This window comes from Monodelphis domestica, chromosome 2 (genome assembly GCF_027887165.1).
Source record: "Monodelphis domestica isolate mMonDom1 chromosome 2, mMonDom1.pri, whole genome shotgun sequence".
NCBI classification, from domain to species: Eukaryota; Metazoa; Chordata; class Mammalia; order Didelphimorphia; family Didelphidae; genus Monodelphis; species Monodelphis domestica.
This window is the reverse complement of record NC_077228.1, coordinates 481,052,864-481,079,286: the sequence shown is the minus strand read 5'-3', so window position 1 is coordinate 481,079,286 and position 26,423 is coordinate 481,052,864. Positions and strand designations below refer to the sequence as shown.

Below are 26,423 nucleotides of genomic sequence, written 5' to 3'. Positions count from 1 at the left end.
TCAGTTTAGGGTTGAACTGGATGGCCACTAAATCCCTTTCACCATTCTGAAATTCTTACTACAAAGTAGTGTGCTAGGTACTCTAAAGACAAACATAAATAGGATGTTTGTATAGGTGTAAGGACAAGGAAGAGAAGAAAAAAATCTAACAAAGAAGCCCAGGTAAGTCCAAAGCTCTCATTCTTTATATACAGGATTTGTCTCTCTGTTCTTTCCTAAAATGAAATCTTCAGGTCTTCCTGAATTTCAGAGATGCCATGAGAAAGGGGGAGGGGGGAGCAGGTATCTCCCAGGCAAGCCCTCATTCAAAACTTGGGAGTGGGCAACTATTTCGTCTAAGAATGAGGGTCAAACTGTTTCACAGAGAATAATCCTGGGAATTATTTTGGGAATAAATGATTTTATGAAAATATAGAGTGTAAATATAAAATTTCATTTCTTCTCACTGAAAAGAAGTCAGAATCTTGTCACCTTAATTATACCATGGGATTCAATAACTCTGTGTGCCAATTGAAGGCACTGCTATATACCATAGTTAGCAAGGGCTGTGCTCAGAACAATCTTTTTGCTTATGCCAAGCACAATATTATCAAATTCTTTCTTCATCTAAAGCATCCCTGGTTCCCATCAACCAGAAAACAAAATAAACTTACTATCATTAATAAAGCTATAAACCAATTAAGTTTACCTGCTCAGGCTAGCTTCTACCTTTTGCTTTTCCCCTCAAAAAGGATGTTAGTGACAATGGGACCAAGTAGGACAGAATCATTAGTGCATAGAACTAGGAGGGGGGCTACGAAGATTACTTATGTGCAGGGTGCCATGTCTGCCTTAGCAAGATCTCCACTTATTTCTTTCTACTTCCTTTGGCCTGCCAGAATCAAAGCAACAGACCAAGGGAGAGTCATCTATGGGTATAGTCAGAGCAGCAGTAAGATATACAAAGGTACCCTCACCTTCAGAGTAAAAGCAAAAGATTGGTTAACAACCATGCTACTAGAATTCATTAACTCCTATGTCCTCCAGGATAAAATACAAATTCCTCTATTTAGCTTAAAGCTTGGGATCACTTGGGTCCACCCATGCGCTGCGGTCCAGTCAAATTGACCATTTCTCTGTTTATTGTACATAACATTCCATTCCCCATTTTCTTGACTTTGCTTATAGGCTATCCCCCATGCTTGGAATTCATCTTTCCTTGCCTCTACATAATAGAATTCCTCCCTTCCCTCAAAATCCAGATTAAATACCATCTTCAAAATGTAACCTTTCCTAATTCCCCCAACTGCTAGTGCTCTCCCTCCAAACTATTTTGTATTTATTCTCTTTATATTTATGCTGTACACATTTATATATGTACTTGTTCTTTATTCTATTAGAATTCGAATTCTTTGGGAGTAGGGATTATTTCATTATTCCCAAACTTAATAATGCCCATCCCAGAGTAGACAATAAATGCTTTTGAATGATGCCACCACAAATACAGCCAAATCATTCACCTCAATACTTGTCTCTTGCAAAATATTAAATTTCTTATATATTTCTAGCAGTTTATCTTAGTAATTTATTCAGCAATCTTTATATTAGAGATAAAGGAGTCATTAGAAAATTTTTAGATTCTGTGATACAAAACTAAATTTATTTTTTGCACATTAGTTTCCTAACCAAAAAAATGTTATGTTTAACCCCAACTATACTGTTTCTTTTTCATCTGTAACAAATGTAACATCTGATGCTATTAAGACACCGCTCTTACCTGTTCTGTAGCTGTGGGACAATAGTATATTAACAAAACTGTTGTACAGATGTTTATTGATAGTCCAATGATGGTGATGAGATTTGGGGCAATCCAGGATGGAACTCTTCCAACTAGCCATTCCCAGTAACCTTGCATTAAGGGTTCAAGCAAGGATCGTCCAGCACTTTGGTATCTGTGTTCTTCTAGGCGCTTTAGCTGGTGTTTTGACAATGGTGGGGTAGGCAACTGAAGCAACTTACTTAATACACATCCTGTAGCATTCACATGCCCGAAGCCCACAGGGGACTCCGGGTGAGGGTCCCCACATCGTTTTCTTGTTGATCGATGTCCACTCATGGATCTTTAACTCCTGTCTTCTGTTATCTGCTTGTTTTTCTAATCGAAGAAAAAACCCAATTATGTATATTACTGCTCTGTATCTTAAATGCAACTTCAAGGTGTTTGCTTAAAAAAAATCAATACTGCCATAAAGGTCCCATATAGAACAAAACTTTCATAGCAAAACTCTATAGTTTAAAATAAGATGGAAACAAAATGGGTGCCTATCACTTGTGATATATGAATGAAATGTACTATGACTACTATAAGAAATTATGAGTATAATTCAGAGACACATGGGAGAACTTGTATGAATAAATGCAGCATTAAGCAAGCAGGGCCATGACAATACCTACAATGACAGTAAATGAAAACCTGAAGATAAAGGACTCAGGTTAACTGACCAATCTTGGTTCTAGAGCAAAGTTCACAGTCCACAACCATTACCCCTCCCTCCTTTCAAAAGAGATAAAGTATTCTGAGTAAGGTCATTGTTTTCACTTAGTTATACTTTGTAAATCAAGGGGTCAATGGCATGGGTGGTGGTGTTAAAAGGTATATGAAGAAATAATGTAAAATAACTACCAAAAGAATCAATAATTAAAATTTTATGGTAAATTAATCAGACAGGGAATGAAAAGACATAAGTTCCATCCCTTGTTCCACCACTAATTTGAGGTGCTATCCAAGAGAACCAACTTAACCCTATTTTTCAGGCAAAAAGACCAAACGAACAAAATTGTTAGTTTGGAGGAAAGCTTCCCAGTTAATTTCCCTCAATTTTTGTTGTTTAAAATTCTTCCCTTGGGCTTCTGTCTCATTCATTATGCCTTTAATAAACATTAATAACATTTATTATGTGCTCCAAACTGCACTGGGTGTCATGAAAGACAGGAGTAACAGTAGATGGCATAGTCTTATTCCTTAAGAAAGAATATGTAAACCACCTAGAGAATACAAGGCATTCACACAAACAAGGTTTTGCAGTAGACTGCAAATTCTCCACAAACAGAGAAGAATCCTGAGCTGAAGTTATTTAGGCAAAGACTTCTTGGAGGAGGTAGGTCTTAAAAGTAGACATGCAGGAAATACAAGATTTACAAGAGTAGAGAGGTGGGGCATAACCGTTCTAGATAGGAATGAAAGGGACAAAAAGTTTATCAGGAAGATACACAGTATGTATGAATAGATCTGAAAAATTAAATGGGAAGAAAATGATAAATAGGTGGGATCTCTGAAAGAAGGCCTTAATGCCAGGAAGAAACAGTAAAGAAAAAGCAATTATTAAAATAACACCTCAGCAACTGGGGAGCAAAATCAGAGCCAATACTTACCAGTTTAGTGTTAAGACAATCCTACATACATAATTGGCATATCACAACTCACTTTAGGCTATGTCTATGGTCCCTTTAGACCAACTGGCTAATCTAGTAATTCTGAGTTGACATATACTTTAATTCAAAAAAGAATTCTTAAGCATATGCATGCAAAGCACTCTGTGAACAGCCACTACTCCCCCCCCCCAACACCAGAACATAAAACAGTCCTCACCCACAAGAAACTTAAATTCTATAGGGAGTGGGGAGAATATACAAGGTAATTTGAGGAGGAATTTAGTACTTAAAATTAGAAAGATCAAAGGAGTAAGATGCTAGACTAATTACTTAATTTACATAGTAGATGAGGGGCATGCTAACAGCTTTTAAAGAAATTAGAGTGAAAATGTGGCTTGGTAAATTGATATCATATTTTATTATTGTTCCCTTTCTCTTACTGCTGAAAGAGGTAAAAACAGAAGCAGCTGGCCTGTTTTTTGGCCCTTACACTATTAGGAGAGCAACTGATCCGAATGGCTTTAAGTTTGTGCATTTGGCGGGACAATCTGATAAACAGATACTTTCCTTCTGTGTTTTTCTGACCTAGATTTTTATCTGTTAGAAACTGTGCTTTGAGAAACTTTTCTAGGAAAATAAATGTAAACTGTGATCACATAATTTATAATAAATTAGGTCCAATTACTTCTCAAGGCTTTCATTACCAATGTGTCCACAAAACCAATTAGCAATTGGTAAAAACAAAACTCTCCAATTTAACTTCAGGATTCACAAGTCTTTATATTAAAAGACTGAATAATTTAAAATTCAGTCCCAAATTTCATGTCACCTACAAATTTTAGGTGAATAAAACAAGTGGCAGTTGAAAATAATGGGATGTTAGATACTTACAACTAAACTTCAAGATTTTAATCTTTAGAACACTTGAAATATCTCAAATGATTACAACCAGGAAAAAAACTTTTAAGTGCTTATTAAACCATAAAGCAGGCCAGCATAGTATTCAACCTGTGGCATGTCATTTCAGTATCCCCATCCCCCTAGGCCTGGATGCCAGGGATCTGGACTCCTCCTCCTCCAAACAGGCAGACCTCCAACAACTGTATTTATGAGCTGCATTGACTTAGTTAGCACTATGCTGTAGAGAATTTACAAAGAGGGTTAGCGAATTAGTAGATCTCTAGCTTTTGAGAGATTGCTAAAAGAAGTCATTAATCACCAAAAGCTATCAGATATAATAAAAATGACAGACAAATTTTTAAAAATAGAGAAATGAAATTTAATTTTAGTATTACTTGGAAAACCCCACAAATAAAAATTAAAGGGTTTTCAACAAGCTAACATTATAAGTACCACAATTTAAATCTTGGGTTTTTAAGCATCTATCTAGTGCTTGGCACATAGTTGGTGCTTAGTAAATGTTTACTGACTCAAAATATTTAATAGTGTGCAAGATAGCATATGGAAGCAAACAAAAAAACACCACCCTTAATTGACAATCCCTAAAAAAATTTGGCAAAATCTAGCCTGATTTAATTTGGCCTGATCTAGCATAAAGAAAAGTCAGAGAATCTTTAAAGCTATAATGTATTTTAATGATTATAGAGAATCTAAAGCCTTTGTTTTTATATATGAAGAAAACTGAAGCCCAGAGAGTTATATGATTTGCCTGAGAACACATACAACTGATACAAGTGGGAGAGCTGGTATTAGATGCTCTTCTGATGTCCAGTGCTCATTCCACTTCATCACTACCTAAAAATACTTAGCTCTAACACAGGCACTTAGGTTATAAAAATCAGCTACACTTTAACTGATAATAGGAGAGCAAGAGAAGTGAATAAACTATTAATGATTAATTATTTCATAAGAACTTTAAATTTCACAAAATCTTGGGAGCTGGTAGGAAATTGAAACTAGACCTCACACCTAGCCCTGTGGTTTTCCACCAAGTCATCCTTCTTTCCTCTTTAAATGGGTCTGAAGTGAGAAAAAGAGAAATGGGTGTATGAAATTATAGTCATATCATTTGGAAGAATGCAAAGAGATTCAGCCTCGAACTAAATAGTAGACATGTATTTTAATTCATAATAATTTTAATAACATTTTATTTCAGGTGCTAAACATAAGCATTGTGTTCAAAAAAGTTCAATGTGAGTTGCAACAAATTCACAACATGGAAAGAAAATGTGGCAAAATCATTTTTGATCATTTTTGAACTTTTACAATTTTAAGTGATTTCTCTTATAATACTCTTAAAGTACTTGTTATATACCATCTGGCATTGTAACTTGTGTGCAGCCTTTTTTTTTTTTAAACAAAACTCCTAGACATTTGAGACTGTACTTTAGAATTTCTTCTAATTCTCCTATAACCCTAAGCAAAGGCTCTATGATAAAGTAATAATAGCTAATATTTGTATTTCATGTATTACCTCGTTTGATTTGTAGAACAACCCAATGAGGTAAGTGCTATTATCACTTTCATTTTACAGAGAAAGAAACTGAGGCTGAGAGGTTGAAGTGATTTGTCCAGGGTCACAAAGTTGATAAGTCTAACCTCAAGACCTCCTACTCCAAATGTAGTTCTCTAAATTCACTGCACCACTTAACTGCTTTGATAAGGCCGTCTACCAAAGCACTTTATAAACCTTAAAGCCTCTATAATATATAAGCCATTATTATAACAGTAAAGATCTGTTGAAAGAAATGTTATGAGAATGCCACAACAAAGGTGACAGCAATGTGGATTTATTCATGAGCAAGAGTTTTCAAGTAGAATCCCAGAAGACCTTAAAGTTATCAGTTAGTGGCAGAATCTGTTGGAGATTCTGTTGGAGAGAATCTGTATAAATACAAAAAGCCAAGCCTAGGTATGACACAAATTCAAAGCTCCACTTGTTCAGGGATCCCAGGAACATTAGCCAACTTTGGCAGTCAACTTTGGTCCCTTCTTTCCAAGAAGATCGGTGAAGCTGAACTCAATTGGCATGCAATCCATCAATCACAATTCCCTCAAAACTGACCGAATTTCTTTAAAAAAAAAAAAAAAGGTGGTATGGAGGGAGAGAGGAGAGAGGGAGAGGGAGAGGAAGAGGAAGAGGGAGAGGGAGAGAAAATAGAGGGAGAGGGAGAGGGAGAGAAAATAGAGGGAGAGGGAGAGGAGAAAGAAAAGAGGAAGAAAAATGCGAGGAGATAGAAGACCCAGAGACAGAGAGGAGGCAAAAGAGACGGAGACCTAAGAAACAGTGGCAGTAGAGACAGAGGAGATACACAAAAAAAAAAAGAGAAGAGACAGTGAGAAGAGACAGAGAGAGAAACGAGGCATAGAGAGGAACCAGAAAAGACAGAGAAGAGACAGTGGGCAGAGACACAGAGAGAATGGAGACAGAGATGAGGCAAAGAAAAGAGAGACAAGACAGAGAAGGGGCAGAGATAATGAAGAGAGAAGAGACCCAGAACCCTCGCCCGGCCGCCGGGGCCGCCTTTCCGCAGACGTGCAAAGGACAAGGTCGCCTCCCCACAGGCGGGCGGCTGACACGGAAGCATGGCCTGGTAGGCCCCCGCGGGGTCCCTCCTCTCCCAGGCTTGTCGGCCGCGCCTGCCCCCTCAGGCCCGGCCTGGAGTCCCCGGACCTCCCTTTATGCCCCCCCCGCCTTGCCCCGGGCCGCCCCTCGCGGCGGGGCCCCCCTCGCGCTACCTCCCCTCCCTTGGATCTTGCTACTCCGAGGAATTCCCCCGTCTCCTCCCCACCCTTCAGACCCCCTGCTCCAGAAGCAGCGACCCCTCCTCTTCGCCTCACCCCACCCTTCCCCGCGCAAGACCGCGCTCCCCTCACAGATCTGCACCTTCCACTTGGGCCGTCTGGGTGACTCTGCTCGGCGGCAGTGGCGCGTTCGCGACACTTTCGCAGTTGCCGTAAAGACCGACGCGGCTAGAGGGGGCGGCGGCGGGGGCGGCGGCGGGGGCGCGGACGCACTCGCCGCCGTGGGGGCGGTGGAGGGGGTGGGGCGGTCCCTCAGGGCGCGCTCCCGGAGGAGGAGCCTCGGCCATGCTTGCGGGCGCGTGTCCCGAGCCCCGCCCCGAACTCCGCCCCGAGATCCATTTTGCGGGCTGGAGGAGGAGAGTAGGCCCGAACTCGGGCTTAAGTGGCGTGTGCTGTGGGTGCTGCTGGGCACGGTAGGCCGGGTAGGGGGACGGGGAACCGGGGGACTGGGGACTGGGGACCAGGTACCGGGGCTTGACGGAAACAAGGGTCGTCCGGAGTCGCTGCTGCCCCGCCACTCTTCTGGGGCCGGGGGAGCCAAGAGAGGGTCCCAGGGCGGCTCGAGCCCCGCCCTTGGCCGTGACCGCTTCCCGGATTGCACCTTCCTGGAAACACTCCAGTGGGAATCATTCTCTCCTTCCTTGTTTTATTTGCGGGCGCTCGTGGTCCAATGACCTTGCTCTTGCTAAACGGAAAATTGTCGCATCTGCGGGACGCTTAGAGTCAGCCGGTAGCCGGGTGTCGGGGCTCCTGTCTGAGAAGGCAAAGGCCGGTATAAGTAAATTGCAGTCTCTATGCGGCCGGGTTAGGACGGTGGAGGGAGCCGAGAGCCTTTGGAGTAGGAGGAGTCAGAAACTGACTACACTTCAGAGAAATTAAATTGTGATACCCCTGGTCCTCATTTGTTTGTTGTGAAAGAAATACCCAGCATCATTTATCTCATTGGCATTTTGATGCCACCCCTCTTCATCTCTCTTAGCATCCGAATTCCATCCGACTTTCTTTAATATTATTTAACCTTCTAAACACATTGACTTTAGTCAGAACGAGATAGAAAATGTTACTTCTGTGTAAGGACATCTAGGCGTCCAGAACACTTTGCAAAACTATCTCTTTGTGCCTTAGCACAGCTAAGTACTTTAACAAGCTGACGGTTAATGCGATTTTCAAAAGCCAGGCCGGAAACTTTCCTTGTTTACTAGAACTGTCAAAATCTATTTCACACGAAATGGCCCTTTTTTTTTTTAACCAAAGTGAACTGTTCTACATATACCATGATCCCATTACATCCTGTAGATTCCAGCAGATTACTTATCTATCATCTTCACTCCCTCCCTAATACTCAATCTCTCCCTATCTACCTGTTGCTTCCCTGCTGCCTACAAAAATGCCCATTCCAATTCCATTCTTAAAAAGTCCTTTTATAATCTGATCATCATGGCTAGCTATCTGCTGTAATCTTGCCCATGCATTAGACTTCGAGCAACAGAGCTTAATAGCTTGGAGCAAATCTTCCCTACATTTCCTCTAGTAGGTCATGCTTGTGGGATTTGCAAAATCAAGGTCTTCCCTTTGCTCCTCTGTGGGCCAACTAGTCAGGTTGTTTTCTGACCTGGTTTTCTCAATGAATTGGTGATGCTCATGGGGACTACACAGTTCAGACAAGAGAAATTCTACATCTTGGAAATATGGATCAAAGATCCTGAAAGCACGTTTCAGTTCTTTCTGTGTTTTAAAGGGTTGATCAATAAATTTTGGAACCCGTTTTTTCAGGGAATCAAGCTCCTGGGTTGTAAACTTTTGATTGTAACACACCAGCTGTACTTGATAATTTAGTGCCATCCTTTAGTGGAAAATTTTTTTCAGGTTTACTATCAGACTTAGTGTCCTTGTCACTGTCATTTCCCTTTTGATTAACTTTTGATTTCTTTGCCTTTCTTTCTTTTTCTTTGGGTGCACTATCTGCCTGACCTTTGTTCTTGTCCTTAATCTGGTCTAGCCCTTTAGCCTTGATAAATTCCTCAAACATGTTCTTAATAACATTTTCCAAGTTAGCATCCACCACCATTAACTTGCTGCCTTTTTGGGGATTACAAATCTATAGATATTCTTCAAATAGGTCAGAGTCTGTAAAGCTGCCATAGAAATGATGTAAACTTGAATCAAAATCTGCCAGAGTATAGTTTCAGTTTGAAATGGCAACTGGAGTATAAACATGATGGTGTTGCCAAGGTAATCCAGAGAATCAAAAATCATGCTGGTCATTTTGCTATAGAGAATGTTATATATCCAATAAGCCATAATGGCTGCCTGTACAACTACAGAGTATTTGCTTAAACATTTTTTCTGCTGTTTCTTAGGGATTGTAAAGTTCAGTCTTTTGGAGGTGTCAATCTGTAATAGATGATATTTGAGGGTATATTTTGATGGATACTAGCTAACTAATGGATCAGGTAGTTATCTTCTTTTTGCCTACCCTCCTACCTCTATACCTCCCTTCCTCCCTCTTTTAGTCTCCTTTCCTTTCCTCTTCTTCCCTTCAGTTTCCCCTTCCCCCTTCTTCTTCAGCCTCCTTCTAAGTCACTCAGGATGAGCTATGATGCATTAGAGGAAATACTCTTTTCTCTTCTTTATCTCAAGTAAGGGTTTATTGGGGAAAACAAGGAAAGATGGAGGATAGGGTAAGAGGGATAAGGTTTTCCCTATTATCTACAGTGAGTCTTGGATTGGAGGATATTGAGAGAAATGGCAATTCAGTCACTAGCATGAAACAGCCAGTCAGAGAGAGATATAAGGACTATTGTCCTTTTCTTCTGCCTTCAAATCAGCTAGGTCATCTCCAATTTGATTATCTCAAGTCTCAGAGATAAACTCAGCTTCTTCCTTCACATCAGCCAGAAGCCCAAAGACCAGAAAAAGTCCAGCAGTTGGCTTGGCTCCAAACTGCTTTTCCCGGTCACATTCCAAAAGGAATCTTCATTTGACTGACAGCTGACCCATCTCCAGCTTCTGTCCTTTGCATGCATTTTCTTATAATTTCTCTCATCTTCACTAGCTATCTGCTGTATTTTTCCTCTTATGTGACTAAAAACTTCTTGAGATAGCCATCTGTAATCACTATCTTACTTTCTTCTCAGGGACTTCTAAACCCCCTCCAGGCTGGCTTTGAGTCTCATCTTTCTACTGAAATTGCTGTCTTCCTAGTTACCAATGATCTCTTAACTGCCAAACCCAGTGGCCTTTTCTTAACCCTTATCCTTTTAAACTTCTTGGTAGTCTTTAACACTGTCAGTCACCATCTTCTCCTGGATACCCAGTTCTCTGGGTTTTTATGAAACTGTTCTATCCTAGTTCTCTTCCAATCTGTCAAGAGCTAGACTACTCCTTCCTCAATCTCTTTTGCTGAATCTTCATCTAGTTCATGCCCATTAACTATGGGTGTCCCCCAAGAGTTGATCCTTAGCCCTTTTCTCTTCTATACTATCTCATTTGGGGAAATCTTAGCTCCCATCCATCTAATGATTACTTTTATACAGATGATTCTCAGATCTTTTTTATCCAACCATTCTCCTTACCTCCATTACCATGTACCTTGTTTTGGAAGTACCATAAACATCTCAAATGTAACATGTCTGAAATATAACTCGTCTTCCCCTGCCAAATGTTTCCCTCTTCTGAACTTCCTTATTTCTGTTAAGGGCACCACCATTTTTTTCTCAGTCACCAAGGCTCACAGTCCTTTTCTTCCTTGACTCCTCACCCACATTCATTCCACATCTTGAAACTATTGTCTGATCCTGTCATTTCTATTTTTAGAATATCTATTTCATATGTTCCCTTTCATTCTACTTGGCGAGCTATAACTCTCATGGCTAGATGAGTCCAGTAGCCTTCTTCTGGGTGACCTTACCTCAAGTCTGTTCCCACTCCAGTCCATCCTCTACTCAGATTCCAAAATGATCTTCTTAAAGTGCTGATCTGTTTGCATCCTACACCTACCCCATCACCAAAATGAATTGCATTTGCCTTCTTATTACACACACACATCATCAGTTATAAAATCTTCTATTTGGCTTATGCCATGATTCAGCAACACTGAAACTGTCCTTGCTGTTCTCTTCACTCTGTTTATATTTGACTTTCTCCCATGCCTAGAATATTCTTTCTTCTTACCTCCACTCCCACCCCCTTCCTAGGCTTTTACACTCAACTCAAATCCCACCTTCTTCACAAGGGAGACTTTTCCTTCTTTCTCTCTTTCACAACACTCCTACACTGGCTCTTAATGCTAGTCTTCCCTCTGAGATTACCTCCCTATTTATACATATATATATATATATGTTTTATACACTTAGTTGCTTCCTTGTTATCTCCCTTATTAGAATGTAAACTCCTTGAAGGCAGGGACCTTGTTTTTGCCTTTCATTAGGTAGTGCTTGCCCACAACGCAGTTACTAAATAATGTTAGTTGATAATGATTTTCTTAATGCTTCTTAATTTAAAAGCTTAGAAAATTGACAAGATAAAAAATTCATATTATTTTAGTTGCTTTTATGAGTATTAGAAAACATTATTGGAGTTTAGAGTTATAGAATTGTATAGTAACATAAAGAGATAGATTAACAACATGTAAACATTATTTACGTGATACATTTGCCTTGTCCCAGTTAGCTCATTCTCTTGCATCATAATAACCTTAAAATTTTTTACTTTATTTCCTTGACTGGTAATGTGTCAGCAAAATTTCCAATATACATATGTGAAAATAACTGTGTAAGAAGAGTCTTCTTTAGCCAGTGGGGCCAAATTTGCAGTCAAAAGTAACCACCTGGTAACTATAATTTGTTTTACTTTATTTATTTATTTATTTGTTTGTTTTTAAAGCCCTTACCTTCCGTCTTGGAGTCAATACTGTGTATTGGCTCCAAGGCAGAAGAGTGGTAAGGGCTAGGCAATGGGGGTCAAGTGACTTGCCCAGGTTCACACAGCTGGGAAGTGTCTGAGGCCAGATTTGAACCTAGGACCTCCCATCTCTAGGCCTGGCTCTCAATCCACTGAGCCACCCAGCTGCCCCCTCTACTTTATTTTTTAATTAAGGAAGTACTCAATGGAGTCCATTTCCCAATGCTTCATTGTAGTATGGAGGTAACTCTATTATCCTCTGAAGACTATACAAGTGGAGCATAAGTATGCCCTGAGCAAAAAGGCCAAATCTTTTCTGAGGACTGACCTAGCTAAGAATGTAGAGGTACATTATCAGCAAGCTGATAATTTGGCAATGAATTTTTGGCTGTTGTAACCTTAAGACAAAGAAAAATATAGTATGACCTTTAGTCTTTTATAGCTTGGTTCTCCTGCAGTGATAGTGGCCATGTGAGAAAGGGGGCAGAGTGCTAAGCATATGTAGTTTTGGGGTTATCTTTAAACTTACTGTTGGTGCTATATCTATGAGATCCTTGGTCAGTCCCCAAAGAGCATAGATGTTGCTAGAGGAGCCCTATCATACCAATCTTGATATTCTTGCTATAAATATAAAGAAAGACATCTCCCAGGTGCTTCTACAAGTGACCAAAATAGAAGGCAGCAGACTGTGTTTTCTTAAATACCCACAAGCAATAATAAATGTGATTTCATGGAATTCTTTGATCATTGCATATTTCAGTACCAGTGATAAGTATTTGTTCAAAGACCACTGTGAAAGAAATTGCAACTCATACTGAAGATGAGGAGAAAGAAAAATTCCCCCAAGAGCTTGATATGTGACTCTAAATTAAGTCGGCATGTACATGATATTTGGTGAAATCAATGCAAAAGTAGAAAAAGGTGAGTACAAGAAGACATATAGAAAAGCATGGTTTTGGAAGCGGAAATTGGAAAGGTAGTAGATGGTCAATTAAACTGAAGCTTTGTGACTTTTTATTATGAACACTTCCTTTAAGAAAAGAATTGTTAGGTGCTAAACATAATGACTAGCATCACATAGCAAAAAATAAAAGGACTTAGATTTTAACATCCAGGAAAAAAACTTATTACTAATAAGATTTATACCTGAATCACCTATCTATATACAACCACCCAATTTATCAGAGTTTTAACCAAAATTAGTGAAACATAGGTAGAATGAAAGAAAAAAAGTATAGTGTGTAATTGAAACAATTCAATTCTGAACTATTTATTTCTTTCTTTTTAAAAACCCTTACCTTCTGCTTTGGAATCAATGCTGTGTATTGGTTCCAAGGCAGAAGAGTGGTAAGGGCTAGGCAATGGGAGTTAAGTGACTTGCCCAAGGTCACACAGCTGGGAAGTGGCTGAGGCCAGATGTGAACCTAGGAGCTCCCATCTCTAGGTCTGGCTCTCAATCCACTGAGCCATCCAGCTGCCCCCAATTCTGAACTATTTAAACAAGTAATTGACATTTGAAAATGGACATGGACTACTTATAATCATTTTTTTCTTTTTAAATATATTTTTTTCCAATTACATTTAAAAACAATCTGTAAAACATTGAGTTCTTAATTTTCACTCTCCTTACCCACCTTCCCCCTGCCCTGACTGCACATTTTGATAAAGGTTATACACATAGGTTATACATGTGTATTCATGCAAAATATATTTCATTATTAGTCATATTGTGAAAAAAAAACAGAACAAAAAACTTCCCAGTAAAATAAAGTTTAAAATAGTGTGCTGTAATCCACTCTCAGATTTTATCCATTGTTTCTTTGGAAGTGGGTAGCATTTTTCATTATAAATCTTTTGGAAATGTCTTGAATCTTTGTATTGCTGAGAATCGTTCACAGTTGATCATATCATGCAATCATTACTGTTGCTTGAGTATACTGTTCTCCTGGTTCTGCTCACTTCATTTTTGTATCAATTCATATAATTCTTCTCAGGTTTTTCTGAAATCATCCTGCTCATCATTTTTTATAGCATAATAGTATTCCATCAATCATAAACCACAGTTTGCTCAGCCATTTCCCAATTGATGGGCATCCCCTCAATATCCAATTCTTTGCTACCACAAAAAGAGCAGCAATAAATATTTTTGCAGATGTTTTCCTTTGCCTTTTTAAAAAATTCTTTGGGATACAGACCTATCAGTGGTATTGCTGGATCAAAGGGCATATAGTTTCATAACCTTTTGAGCATATTTCCAAATTGTTCTCCAGAATTGTTGGATGAGTTCAACCAACAGTGCATTGCTGTTGAGTTTTTTCATTTGTGTTCATCTCTTCATGACCCCATTTGGAGTTTTCTTGGCAAAGATACTAGAGTTGTTTACCATTTCTATAAAATGAACTGGAGGAGGAAATGGTAAACAACTCTAGTATCTTTGCCAAGAAAACTCCAAATGGGGTCATGTAATATAATCAAAACAATCCATTTTGCATCTTTGTTATGTTCTCTAACTCTTGTTTGGCCAAAATTCTTCCATTATCCATAGATTTAATAGGTAAACTATTCCATGCTCACCCATTTTGTTTATGGTCTCACCCTTTATGTTTAAATTATGTTCCCATTTTGACTTTATATTGCTATTCAATGTAAAATATCGGTCTATGCCTAGTTTCTACCAAATTGCTTTCCAGTTTTCCTAGCAGTTTTGTCAAAAAATAAATTTTTTCCAAAAGCTGAGATCTTTGGGTTTATCAAACATTAGATTATAATGGTCATAACCAACTGCCTTATTGTATACTGTAAACCTCAAAATTTCTTAGACTTATAAATGTTGGAAATTTCACCATTGGGAAATTTCATACTTGAAAAATTCCCTATTGATAGTGGGTCTTGACTATTGGAATGTGAACCCCATTGGCATGAGAGTTTCCCCCTCCTACCTTCTTAAGATTACTTTAGGACAGAAACCTTTTGCTGAACAATGGAAAGGACTTTGACCTATGCTTAAGCATAGAACAGGAATTTCTTTGAGTCATGATTGATTTTAGAATTGATACAATGGAGATACTTGGAATCAATCTCCACCCTATTCAGTCCTAACAGGATTGAGTAAGGGCTGCAGCCTAGATCAAAATTTAATTATTCCAACCTCTACCCTACTCAGGTTAACAGGATTTAGAAAGGGCTGTAGCAAAGGATCAAAGATTTAATTATTTGAAAATATGACCTTCAACAGACATGTGCAAAAGCCAGAGACCTCTGGGCGGTCCTGGGTTTAAGCTAGAGCCTCCATTGGCACAGGGAAATTGATGGACAGGTGATTGGTAGATGTAAGGACTGAGGGGAGGGAACTTGGATGGTTTCCTTAAGGATAGGGGGGTCTGAAGACTCGAGGTGGTGGTTGAGGAGTTTGTCTGAGTGGTGGGAGTGTGCTCTGAGAAGCTTGCTCTGAAGGAAGCTGAAGGTGGGGGCCTCTGAGACTGTTTCTCCATTTTGGTCACGTGAGTAATAGGGACTGATCTCTTTTCTTTGCCCCAGCTATCTAAGGGCTTGGGCCTTTTGGCCCAGCCTAAACAGAAGGGGTATTTAAGCCCTATTCCCTTCTCTCCCTTTTTCTCTCTCTCTATCTCTAATTCCTTTCTTCCTCCTATTGTAATTAAACTCCATAAAAGATTGACTGCTGACTTGAGTTTTCATTTAGGAATTACATAGCTGAATTCCTTGGCGACCTTAAATTAATATATATCAGTCTTTTAAAGTGATTTCCTTGTCACAATACCTAATCTATTCCCCAGATCCACAGCTCTATTTCTTAGCCAATATCAGATGATTTTGATTACTGTTTTATAATACAGTTTGAGATCTTGTTCTATTTGATGACTTTCCTTCACAATTTTTTTTTCTTTAAATTTTTTACCAATTACATGTAATAACAAATTTCCACATGCATTTTCTGAAGTTATGTTATTGAACTTGCCTCCTTTCCTCCCTACCCTTCCCCCTCCTGGAGCTGGCAAGTGATTCGATCTGCGTTATAAATGTATTATCATGCAAAAATATTTCTATATCATTTATTTTTGTAAGTTAATAATCATATAAAGTTTGTAAGTTATAAATCATATAAAACCAAAATCCCAAAATATAAACCGAAAGTGAGAAATCTTATGTGTCAGTCTGCAATCTGACTCTAACAATTCTTTCTCTGGAGGTGGATAGCATTTTAGTCATAAGTCCCTCAGATTTGTACTGGATCATTGTATTACTAATAGTAGCTAAGTCTGTCACAGTTGATCATTCCACAGTATTGCTGTTACTGGGCACAGTGTTTTTCTTGTTCTGTTTATTTCAGTCTGCATCAGTTCATGAAGAACTTTACAGTTATTTCTGAAATCATCCTGTTCATCATTCCTTATAGTACAATAGTTTTCCATTACCATCATATGCCACGATTTGTTCAGCCATTCCTCAATTGATGGCATCCCTTTAATTTCCAATTCTTTGCTACTACAAAAAGAACAGCTATCAATATTTTTGTTTAAGTAGATCCTCCCCCCCCCCCTTTTAAATCTCTTCTTTCACAATTAAATTAATTCCTTTGAGATCTATATCTCAAAGGAATTTATATTTAAACCCTTGCCTTCCATCTTAAAATTAATACTGGGTATTGGTTCTAAGGCAGAAGAGTGGTAAAGGCTAGGCAATGGGGGTTAAGTAACTTGCCCAGGGTCACACAGCTAGGGAGTATCGGAGGTCAAATTTGAACTCTCAATCTACTGAGCCACCCAGTGTTAGGGATAAAAGTTAGTGTTGGACTGAATATGTTTTTAGTTGGTCCCTGGGGATTTGAATTCTAAATTCCAATGAAATACTAAAGTCAGAATGGAAATTTATGATGGTTTATTTACAATAGAAGGAATAAATTAAGAAGTGAGAGAGAGGGGGGGGGGAGAGAGGGAGAGAGGGGGAGAGAGAGAGGGAGAGAGGAAAAGGGAAGGATAGCTGCCCCAGTCTGGTCTGAACCAGGCAGGAGTTCAGAGACCTCAGCCAAGGATCTCTCCAGAGGCTAGTAACTCCAGAAAGTCAAGGGAAAGAGATGGGACTTTCCAGAGGCTGTTGCCTCCATAAAAGCCAAGGAAAGGGGAGTTAGCCTTATCACTCACCATGTGATAGTCTAAGAGAAGCAGTCTGAGATCTCACACTGGAGCTCCTCCATGATCAGTTCCATAGCCAAGTCCCTCTCACAGGAAGTGACACAAAATATAAAGGCAGTTCTTTATGTCACTTTTCCTGTGTCCTACATGTACCAATGATGGCTTAAACTTGACTTTGGATGGCCCAGAGGGTCAGCCAGTTGTTTCTGATTTGTCACTTGCTAGTACATGAGGGTCATAGACCTTCTTCCCTCACACTTAATCCTTAAGTGGGGTTGTATACATTCCTGATTGCTAAAATTCTAAAGACTAAGGAGGGTGGAATAAATCTAAAATTTACACTAGCTGCCCCTCCTTTGATAATTTTGACCTTTTGTTCTTCCAGATGAATTTTTGTTATTTTCTTCAAGATCTATAAAATAATTTTTTTGTAGTTTGATTGTATGGCACTGAATAAATAAATTGGTTTAGGTAGAACTGTCATTTTTATTATATTGGCTCAGCCTACCCATTGAACAGTTAACATTTTCACAGTTGTTTAGATCAGACTCTGTGTTGAAAAGTGTTTTATAATTGTATTCTTATAGTTCCTGAGTTTGTCTTGCCAGGTAGACTTCCAGATATTTTATATCACTTACAGTTATTTTAAATGTTTGTTAGTAATACATAGAAATATTAATTAATGATTTATGTGGATTTATTTTATATCCTGCAACTTTGCAAAAGTTAATTGTTTCAACTAGATTTTTTGAGTTAATTTTTGAGTTAATTCTCTAAGACTCTCCAAAGATGCCATGACATCGTCTGCAAAGAATTGATAGTTTAGTTTCCTCATTGCCTATTCTAATTCCTTTAATTTCTTTTTCTTCTCTTATTTCTTCTCTTATTGTTATAACTAGCATTTCTAATACAATATTGAATAATAATGATGTTAATGGATATCCTTGCTACACCCCTGATCTTATTGGTAAGTCTTCTAGCTTATCTCTGAAGACAGATGTTGTTTTTTAATTAAATTCTGTTTTTCAGCTATTTAGAAACAATTTTTGACAATTGTTTTTCTGACACTTTGTGTTTCAGATTCTCTCTCTCCTTCTCTCCCGCTCCCCAGTGCTTTCATGTAGTATATATTTCCATATTCCCCATGTCATGACTGAAGAGACTAATATTTATGTGTGTGCGTGCATATATATATATATATACATATATATATATGTATATATATATGCACACACATACAATAAAAACTTCATAAAGAAAATAACATGAAGGATGGCGTGCTTTGATCTGCAATCAGATTCCAACAGTTGCTTCTTTGACTGTGGATAGCTTTTTTTTTTTATCATTAGTCCTATGGTGTTAACTTTTATTGAACATTGTATAATAGTTCTGTTACTGTATACATTTCTCCTGGTTCTGCTCTCTTTACTTTGTATCAGTTAATATAAATCTTTCCAGGTTTTTCTGAATTCATCCTGTTCATCATTTCTTTTGGCATAGTAGTTTTCCATTACAACCATATGCCACAGCTTGTTCAGCCATTCCCCTATTGATGAACAACCCCCTTGGTTTCTAATTCTTTGCCACTAAAAAATTGCTTCTAAAAATAATTTTGTACAAGTTAAGTTCATTTCTCCAATCTGATTTTTTTGAGATACAGACCCAGTAGAGGTATTGCTGGGTTAAAGGGTATGCATAATTTCACGGACCTTTGGACATGGTTCTATATGGCTCTCCAGAATATTTGGATCAGTTCACAGTTCCATTTATAATGCATTAGTGTCCAAGTTTTCCCATATACCCTCCAACATTTATCCTTTTTTTGGTCATATTAGTCTGATAGGTATGAAGTGATATCTCAGACTTATTTTAATTTGCATTTCTCTAATCAGAAGTGATTTGGAGCATTTCCTCATATGACCATATATAGTTTTACTTTCTTCATCTGAGAACTGTCTGTTCATATTCTTTGACCATTTATCAATTGGGGAATTCTATGTAGTCTTATAAATTTGGCTTAATTCACCATATATTTGGGAAATGAGATATTTATTACAAAAATTTTTCTCCAATTTGTTGTTTCCCTTCTAATCTTGGTTGCATTGATTTTGTTTGTATACAACTTTTTAATTTAATGTAATCAATATTATCTATTTCATTTTTCATAATGTTCTCTATGCTTTGTTTAGTCATATATTCTTCCCTTGTCCATAAGTCTAACAGATAAACTTTTCCATATTCCCCTAATTTGTTTATGCTCTCCCTCTTTATTTCTAGATCAGGTATCCATTTTATCTTTATCATCATGGTGTGTGGTATGAGATGTTGGTCCATGCCTGGTTTTTGCATATTGTTATCCAGTTTTCTTAGCAGTTTTTGTCAAAAAAGTGAGTTCTCCTAATATCTTGGATCTTTGTCACTGTAGTCATTAACTATTGTGTGTTGATTTTCTGACTTACTTCCATTGATCCACTACTTCATTTCTTAGCCAATACCAGATTCTTATGATGACTACTGCTTTATAATGTAGTTTGAGATATGGTTTGGGTAGGCCTCCTTCCTTCATATTTGTTTTCCATTAATTTCCTTGATAAACATTACCTTTCGTTCTTCCAGATCAATTTTGTTATTGTTTTTTCTAGTTCTAACAAATAATTTTCAGGTAGTTTGATATGGCACTGAATAGGTAAATTAATATAGGCAGGATTGATATTTTTATTATATTGGCTTGACCTGACCATGTTGCTGATGGTTTTAGAGAGATATTACTTATTTTATGGAAGATTCCCTTTATAGGAATGGGCATTGTATATTATCTAAAGCTTTTTTCTGTATCTAATGAAATAATCAAGATTTTTATTGGTTTTGTTATTGAATATGATAAGTTATGCTAGTAGTTTTCCTAATAATTGAACCAGCCTTGCATTACTAGTATAAATCCCACCTGGTTATGATGTAGGATCTTTGTGATATATCGTTGTAATCTCTTTGATATTATTTTATTTTAAATTTTTGCATCAATATCCATTAGGGAAATTGGTTTATAGTTTTCTTTCTCTGTTTTTGCTCTTCCTGGTTTATTTTATTTATTTTGCAAAAGGAAGTTGGCAGGCCTCCTTTGCCTATTTTTCCAAATAGTTTATATAGTATTGGAATTAATTATTCTTTAAATGTTTGGTAGACAAGCTGAGAAGACTTGGTTTTGGAAAGAGTTATGTTCCTGGCAACAGATTGGGGTGCTGCCTAAGGGCCAATCTAGCATGTATGGTAATGCATGTTAACTGAGAACCAGACAGGTTAAATTGATAAAATTAAATACTGATAGGAATATAAAGAAACAGGCACAATATTACATTGCCAGAGCATCTGTGAATTGTTGGTGTTTTGTTTTGTTTTTTTTAAAGAAAACAAGATGGGAACATACATAAGAGTTTTAAAACTGTGCTCTTTGACCTAGAGATTTGATTATGAGAATTAGGCCCTAAGGACATTATTGAGAGGGTAAAAAGCTATATATGTATGAAAATATTCATGGAAGCATTGTTTATAATGAGAAAATAGCTGAAAATAACACAAATTAAATGAACAGTAGAAATGGCTGAATAGAATGTGGTATTTGAATATGATGGATTGTATTATCTTATTAGAAGTTGTTGCTGGCTGCTAATGATGTCAGCCCAAAGGGAGAAAATTGCTGGCTTCTCCGAGAACCAGTTTGGAAAAACCAAAGAGGACAGACACATACACAGGGAGAGGGGGAGGGAGAGAGAGAGAGAGAGAGAGAGAGAGAGCGAGCGAGCGAGCACAGGAGTCCCAATGACTGACTTATATGAGCAAGAGGGGATAACCAGGCCTTCAAGCAACATGTTTCAATTTTATATATGAGCATATAGGTCCAATATATATGTGATTTTACAAAAGAAGCATTACATCATTGAAAGCTAATCAGGACTCATAAGCGTTATACATCATATATACATATGTTATACATCACATATACATATACATATATACATACATATACATATATACATATACATCATAGACAAGCGTCATACATCAGAATGAACCAGTGGAGTGAGGAGAGGGGAACCACAAAGGTGCAAATTAGGTCATACACAAATACAAAGTTTTTGGTTTTTGCTTCCATGTGTCTATGAAGATACAGCTTCAAGGTCTCTTGCCTAAAATAGTGCTAAGACGCGCAGATATTGCTTGTCTGAGGAGCCTGGCCAGACAGCTGGGACCCAATTGAGGAATGACTTAACTTATTATCTTAGAGCTAACCTTGATTCCTAACCAAGGGCCTAGTTCTCATGAAACCTGGCCGTGCCAAAGGATTTCAGAGCAGAAATTCAGACTTGTCTTTTTGCTGCTTTTCCTTAGTTGGACCAAAGTGTCATTATGGCTGTGTCAAGAAATGACAGATATTGAAAATATAAAGGAAATAAGGTAACTATCTGAAGAGAAGGAAAAAAGAATAAGAATAATACATACTATGATTATTTTTTAATGTAATCACAGAATCAATGTAAAATGTAAAAGCACAAAATCAAGAGAAAAAGTGTCCAAGTAAAACAAATCCAAAGGGAATTTAAAAGCAGAGGATGCTATTAGCATACATATATAATTTACATATTTTTTAACAAATTGTAGACAATGGGAGTTTATGATTTTTTACATAATTTGTATGCACTTGTTTAGTTATTTTTTTTTGTTGGTGGTGGTGTTGGTACTTAAGTATATAATTTTAAAAACAAATAAATGTTTGGTAGAATTCACTTATGACTCTATTTGGTCCTGAGGATTTTTTTTTTCTTAAGGAGCCCATTGGTGGCTTGTGAGATTTCTTCTTCTAAGGTGGAGATATTTAAATAGTCTATTTCCTCTTCTGTTAATCTGGGCAATTTATATTTTTGTAAAAATTCAACCAACTCCATTTAGATTGTCAAATTTGTTAGCCTAAAATTGTACAAAATAATGCCTATTAATTTCTTTAATTTCCTCTTCTTTAGTGGTAAATTCACCCTTTTCATTTATGATATTGGTAATTTAATTTCCTCTTTCTTTTTTTTAAACTCTAATTAACCAATGATTCATCTATTTTATTGGTTTTTCACAATACCCGTACCTAGTTTTGTTTATTAACTTGATGGTTTTCTTATTTTCAATTTTACTAACCTCTTCATTGATTTTCAGTATTTCCAATTTGGTGTTTACTGTATTCTCTTGCTCATTTTATTAGTTGCATGCCCAATTCACTGATCTGTTCTTTCTCTATTTTATTGATTATAAGCATTTAGAGATATAAATTTTCACCTAAGTACTGCTTTAGCTATATCTAATAATTTTGTTAAGTTATCTCATTGTTGTTATTCTCTTTAATGAAATTATTGATTGCTTCTGTGATTTGTTCTTTGACCTGCTTATTCTTTGGAATGAGATTATTTAGTTTCCAATTAATTTTTTCTATGGTCTATTAGAAATTAATTTTTATTGCATTATGACCTGAAAAGGATGCACTTAATATTTCTGCTTTTCTGCATTTGGTTATGAGGTTTTTATACCCTAATGCATGATCAGTTTTTGTGTAGTTGCCATTTACTGCTAAGAAAAAGGCATATTCCTTTTTATTTTCATTCAACTTTTTCTAGAGGTCGAATATATCTAATTTTTCTAAAATATCCATTTTCTTAGCTTCTTTATTGTTCTGGGGGTTTTGGTGAGATTTATCCAGTTCTGAGAGAGGAAAGTTGAGATCTATAGTTTTACTGTCTACTTCCTGCTGTGATTTATTGAAATTATTTAAAAATTTTGATACTGTACCATATTGTGCTTATATCTTTAATATTTATATTATTAATCATCTTTTACCTTTTAGCAAGATGTAGTTTCCTTGCTTATCTCTTTTAATTCAGTCTATTTTGCTTTTGTTTTGCGATCATGATTGCTACCCCTGTTTTTTGTTGTTTTTTTTTACTTCAGCTCAAGCATAATAGATTCTGCTCCATTCCCTTGCCTTTACTCTCTGTATCTCTTTGCTTCAAGCATGTTTCTTGTAAATAACTTATTGTAGGGTTCTATTTTTTAAATCTACTCTGCTATCTGCTTCTGTTTTATTAGTTCATTCCATTCATATTCACTATTATTAATCATGTATTTCCCTCCATCCTATATTCCCTGTGTATCCTTTTCTCTCTCTTTTACTCTGTCCTCCTCACACATGTTTTGCTTCTGACTACCATATCCCAAAATTCACCCTCCCTTCTATAAGTGTCCCCCTCATACTTTCTTATAGAGTGAGATAGATTTCTATTCTCAACTGAGTGTTATTCTCTTTTTCATCCAATTCTTTTTTTTAAAAACCCTTACCTTCCATTTTAGAATTAATACTATGTATTGGTTTTAAGGCAGAAGAGTGGTAAAGGCTAGGCAATAGGGGTCAAGTGACTTGCCCAGGGTCACACAACTAGGACATATCTGAGGCCAGATTTGAACCCAGGACCTCCCGTCTCTGGGCCTAGTTCTCAATCCACTAAGCCACCCAGTTGCCCCCTTTTTGATCCAATTCTGGTAAGAATAAGATTCAAGCTGCCTGTCACCCATCCCCACCTTTTTTCCATCCACTAAAAAGCTTTTTGTACCTTTAATGGGAGTAATTTACCCCATTCTACCTCTCCCTTCTCCCAGAGCATCCCTCTTGCTTGTCCCTTATTTTTTTTGATCCTATCATATTCAACTTACACTAGCTCCCTGTGTCTACATATACTCCTTCTAACTGCCTTAATAATGTTAAAGTTTTTAAGAGTTATAAGTATCATCATCCTTTGTAGGAATGTAAACAGTTTAACCTTATTGAATCCCTTATGCTTTCTCTTTCCTGTTTCCTTTTTTATACTTCTCTTGAGTCTTATATTGAAAATCAAATTTCCTGTTCGGTCATGATCCTTTTTTATCAGGAATACTTGAAAGTCCCAGATCTCATTAAATGTCCACTTTTCTTGGAAGGATTATGTTCAGTTTCCCAGGTAGGTGCTTCTTGTTTGTAAAATCCTAGATTCTTTCTTTACCTTCCAGAATATCATACTTTAAACCTTCTGATGCTTTAATGTAGAAGCTGTTACATCCTCTTTTATCCTGACTGAGGCTCCAAGACATTCGAATTATTTTTTCTGGTTGCTTGCAATATTTTCTGCTAGATCTGGGAGTTCTGGAATTTGTCTATAATATTCCTAGGAGTTTTCATTTGAGAACTTCTTTCAGGAGGTGATAAGTGGATTCTTTATATTTCTGTTTTGCCTTTTGGTTCTAGGATATTGGGGCAATTTCCCTTGATAATTTCTTGAAAGATGGTGTCTAGACTCTTTTTTGATCATTGCTTTCAGAGTCTAATAATTCTTAAATGATCTCTTCTTGATCTGTTTTCCAGGTCATTTGTTTTCCCAATGAGATATTTCTCCTTAACTTGCATTTTTAAAATTCTTTTTTATTTTGTTTTACTATTTCTTGATGTCTCATGGAGTCATTAGCTTCCACTTGCCCAATTCCAATTTTTACAAAATTATTTTCTTCAATGAACTTTTATATCTCTTTTCCATTTGGCCAATTTAACTTTTTTTTTTTAATCCTTACCTTCTGCCTTAGAATCAGTACTAAGTATTCCTCCAAGGTGTGAATCTTAAAACTGCTCAGACTCTACTTCAGAAGATTTGATTAAGATATTCCTCATTTTTAACAATGGAGGTACTTGGTCAGGAATGTATTGAGAACTTTTAAAATTACTCCACCCTACTCAGACAGTGCCATAGGGGAAGATAAAGTTGCAAACTCCTGATTGAACAATGAAAAGTCCCTAACTCACACCTTATAGTAAAGCTAGAACCTTAAGCTAGGTGGTCTATTTTTAGATCTAATACAAAAAGGTGCTTAGTACCTATAATGGTTAAATTAATCACCAAAAGGTCAAGCAACTTGCAAAAGGCAAACTTAACAAAAGAGGTGTGAAGTACTCAGTAGATTTTATCTAACAAGAGAAGGTGAGAACAAAAGAAGATGTGAACTAAGAATGGGCACTCCTGGGGAAAAGTGTCTACTATGATTGGCAGATGTGAAAATTTAGGGGAGGTGACACAAGAGAAAATTTCTTTAAAAGGAAGGGACTTATTGAAATTGAGGGTAGTTGGAGTTTGGACTGGTTGGAGTTCGGAGTTTCTGGATTGGAAGTTAGTTGAAGTTCAGGAGTTCAGTGGAGTACTGGAGCTTGCTTGAGATGATCTTATGGTGAGTGATAAAGACTAACTCGCTCTCCCTTAGGCTCAGGCCTAGGCCATTTTGGCCTAGGTCCTTTCCTACTGCTTGGCTACTCTCTCTCTCTCCTTCCCTTAATTCCTTCATTTATATTAATTAAAATCTCCATAAAACCCAGCTGACTTGGGTATTTTCATATTTGGGGATTTTCCCATAGCGACCATTTAATTTTAGATTTTAAATCAAGACACTAAAAATTATCTTTACAGTTTTGGCAATTCACAGTCTTGGCAAACCACATTTTCATGGTTACAAAGGCAGAAGAATGGTAAGGGCTAGACAGTTTAGGTTAAGTGGCTTGCCTTGGGTCACATAGCTAGGGAGGGTATAAGGCCAGATTTGAACTCAGGATTTTTCATCCTGGCTTTCTCTCTACTGGTGTAAACCTTAAAATTTCCCAGACCCTACTTTATAAGATTGGATTAAGACCATTCCCCATTTGGGCAGTGAACTCTACTTAAAGCAGGAATGTGAGAATTCTACTTTACCTACTTGGGTCTGCCCTAGGGGAAGATAAAGTTGTAAACTCTTTTCTGAACAATGAAAAGTACTTAAACCCATACTTTTCTTAAGCTAAGTACCTATAAAGGTCAAGCAACTCGTGAATTTACAAGGAACAAAGAACTGGAAAACTTACTCAGAGCTTTCCTGGTGTGAATTACTCAAAAATCCACACCTTCTTAGGTGTGGACTAAGAATGGGTGGTCCTTTAGAAACATCTACAGTGATTGGTAGATGTAAGGACTTAGGGGAGGTGACATAGGAGATTTTGCCCTTAAAAATAAGAGCTCAGGGAAGAGCTAGAGAGTCATTCTGAAACATTCAGATTGGAGAGACTCATTCTGAGGAGACTGATTCTGAAACATTTCAGATGGAGGAGGGAGCTGG

General features: G+C 37.3%; 2 protein-coding genes across 6 annotated transcripts in view; one reads left to right on the top strand and one right to left on the bottom strand.

Annotated features, from left to right (window-relative positions):
* The window catches only part of CEPT1 (choline/ethanolamine phosphotransferase 1), a 43,184-nt gene extending 35,808 nt beyond the window's left edge, over positions 1–7,376 (bottom strand). For both annotated transcript variants that reach the window (XM_007485122.2, XM_001372784.4), the window contains exons 1-2: positions 7,259–7,376; positions 1,757–2,134 (exon numbers count right to left, since the gene is read on the bottom strand). In XM_007485122.2, the coding sequence (XP_007485184.1) occupies positions 1,757–2,095 (339 nt within the window). In that variant the 5' untranslated portion in view covers positions 2,096–2,134; positions 7,259–7,376. The remainder of the gene's footprint in view (positions 1–1,756; positions 2,135–7,258) is intronic.
* Positions 7,377–7,458: 82 nt separating this feature from the next.
* DRAM2 (DNA damage regulated autophagy modulator 2) overlaps positions 7,459–26,423 on the top strand; it is a 53,629-nt gene continuing 34,664 nt past the window's right edge. The window contains exon 1 of one of the 4 annotated variants that reach the window (XM_007485123.3): positions 7,459–7,589. The gene's annotated coding sequence lies outside the window, so the exon portion shown is untranslated. Of the gene's footprint in view, positions 7,590–12,402; positions 13,000–26,423 lie in introns of those variants that run through there. The other 3 variants (XM_001372761.5, XM_056819198.1, XM_056819195.1) reach the window with 3 other exon arrangements.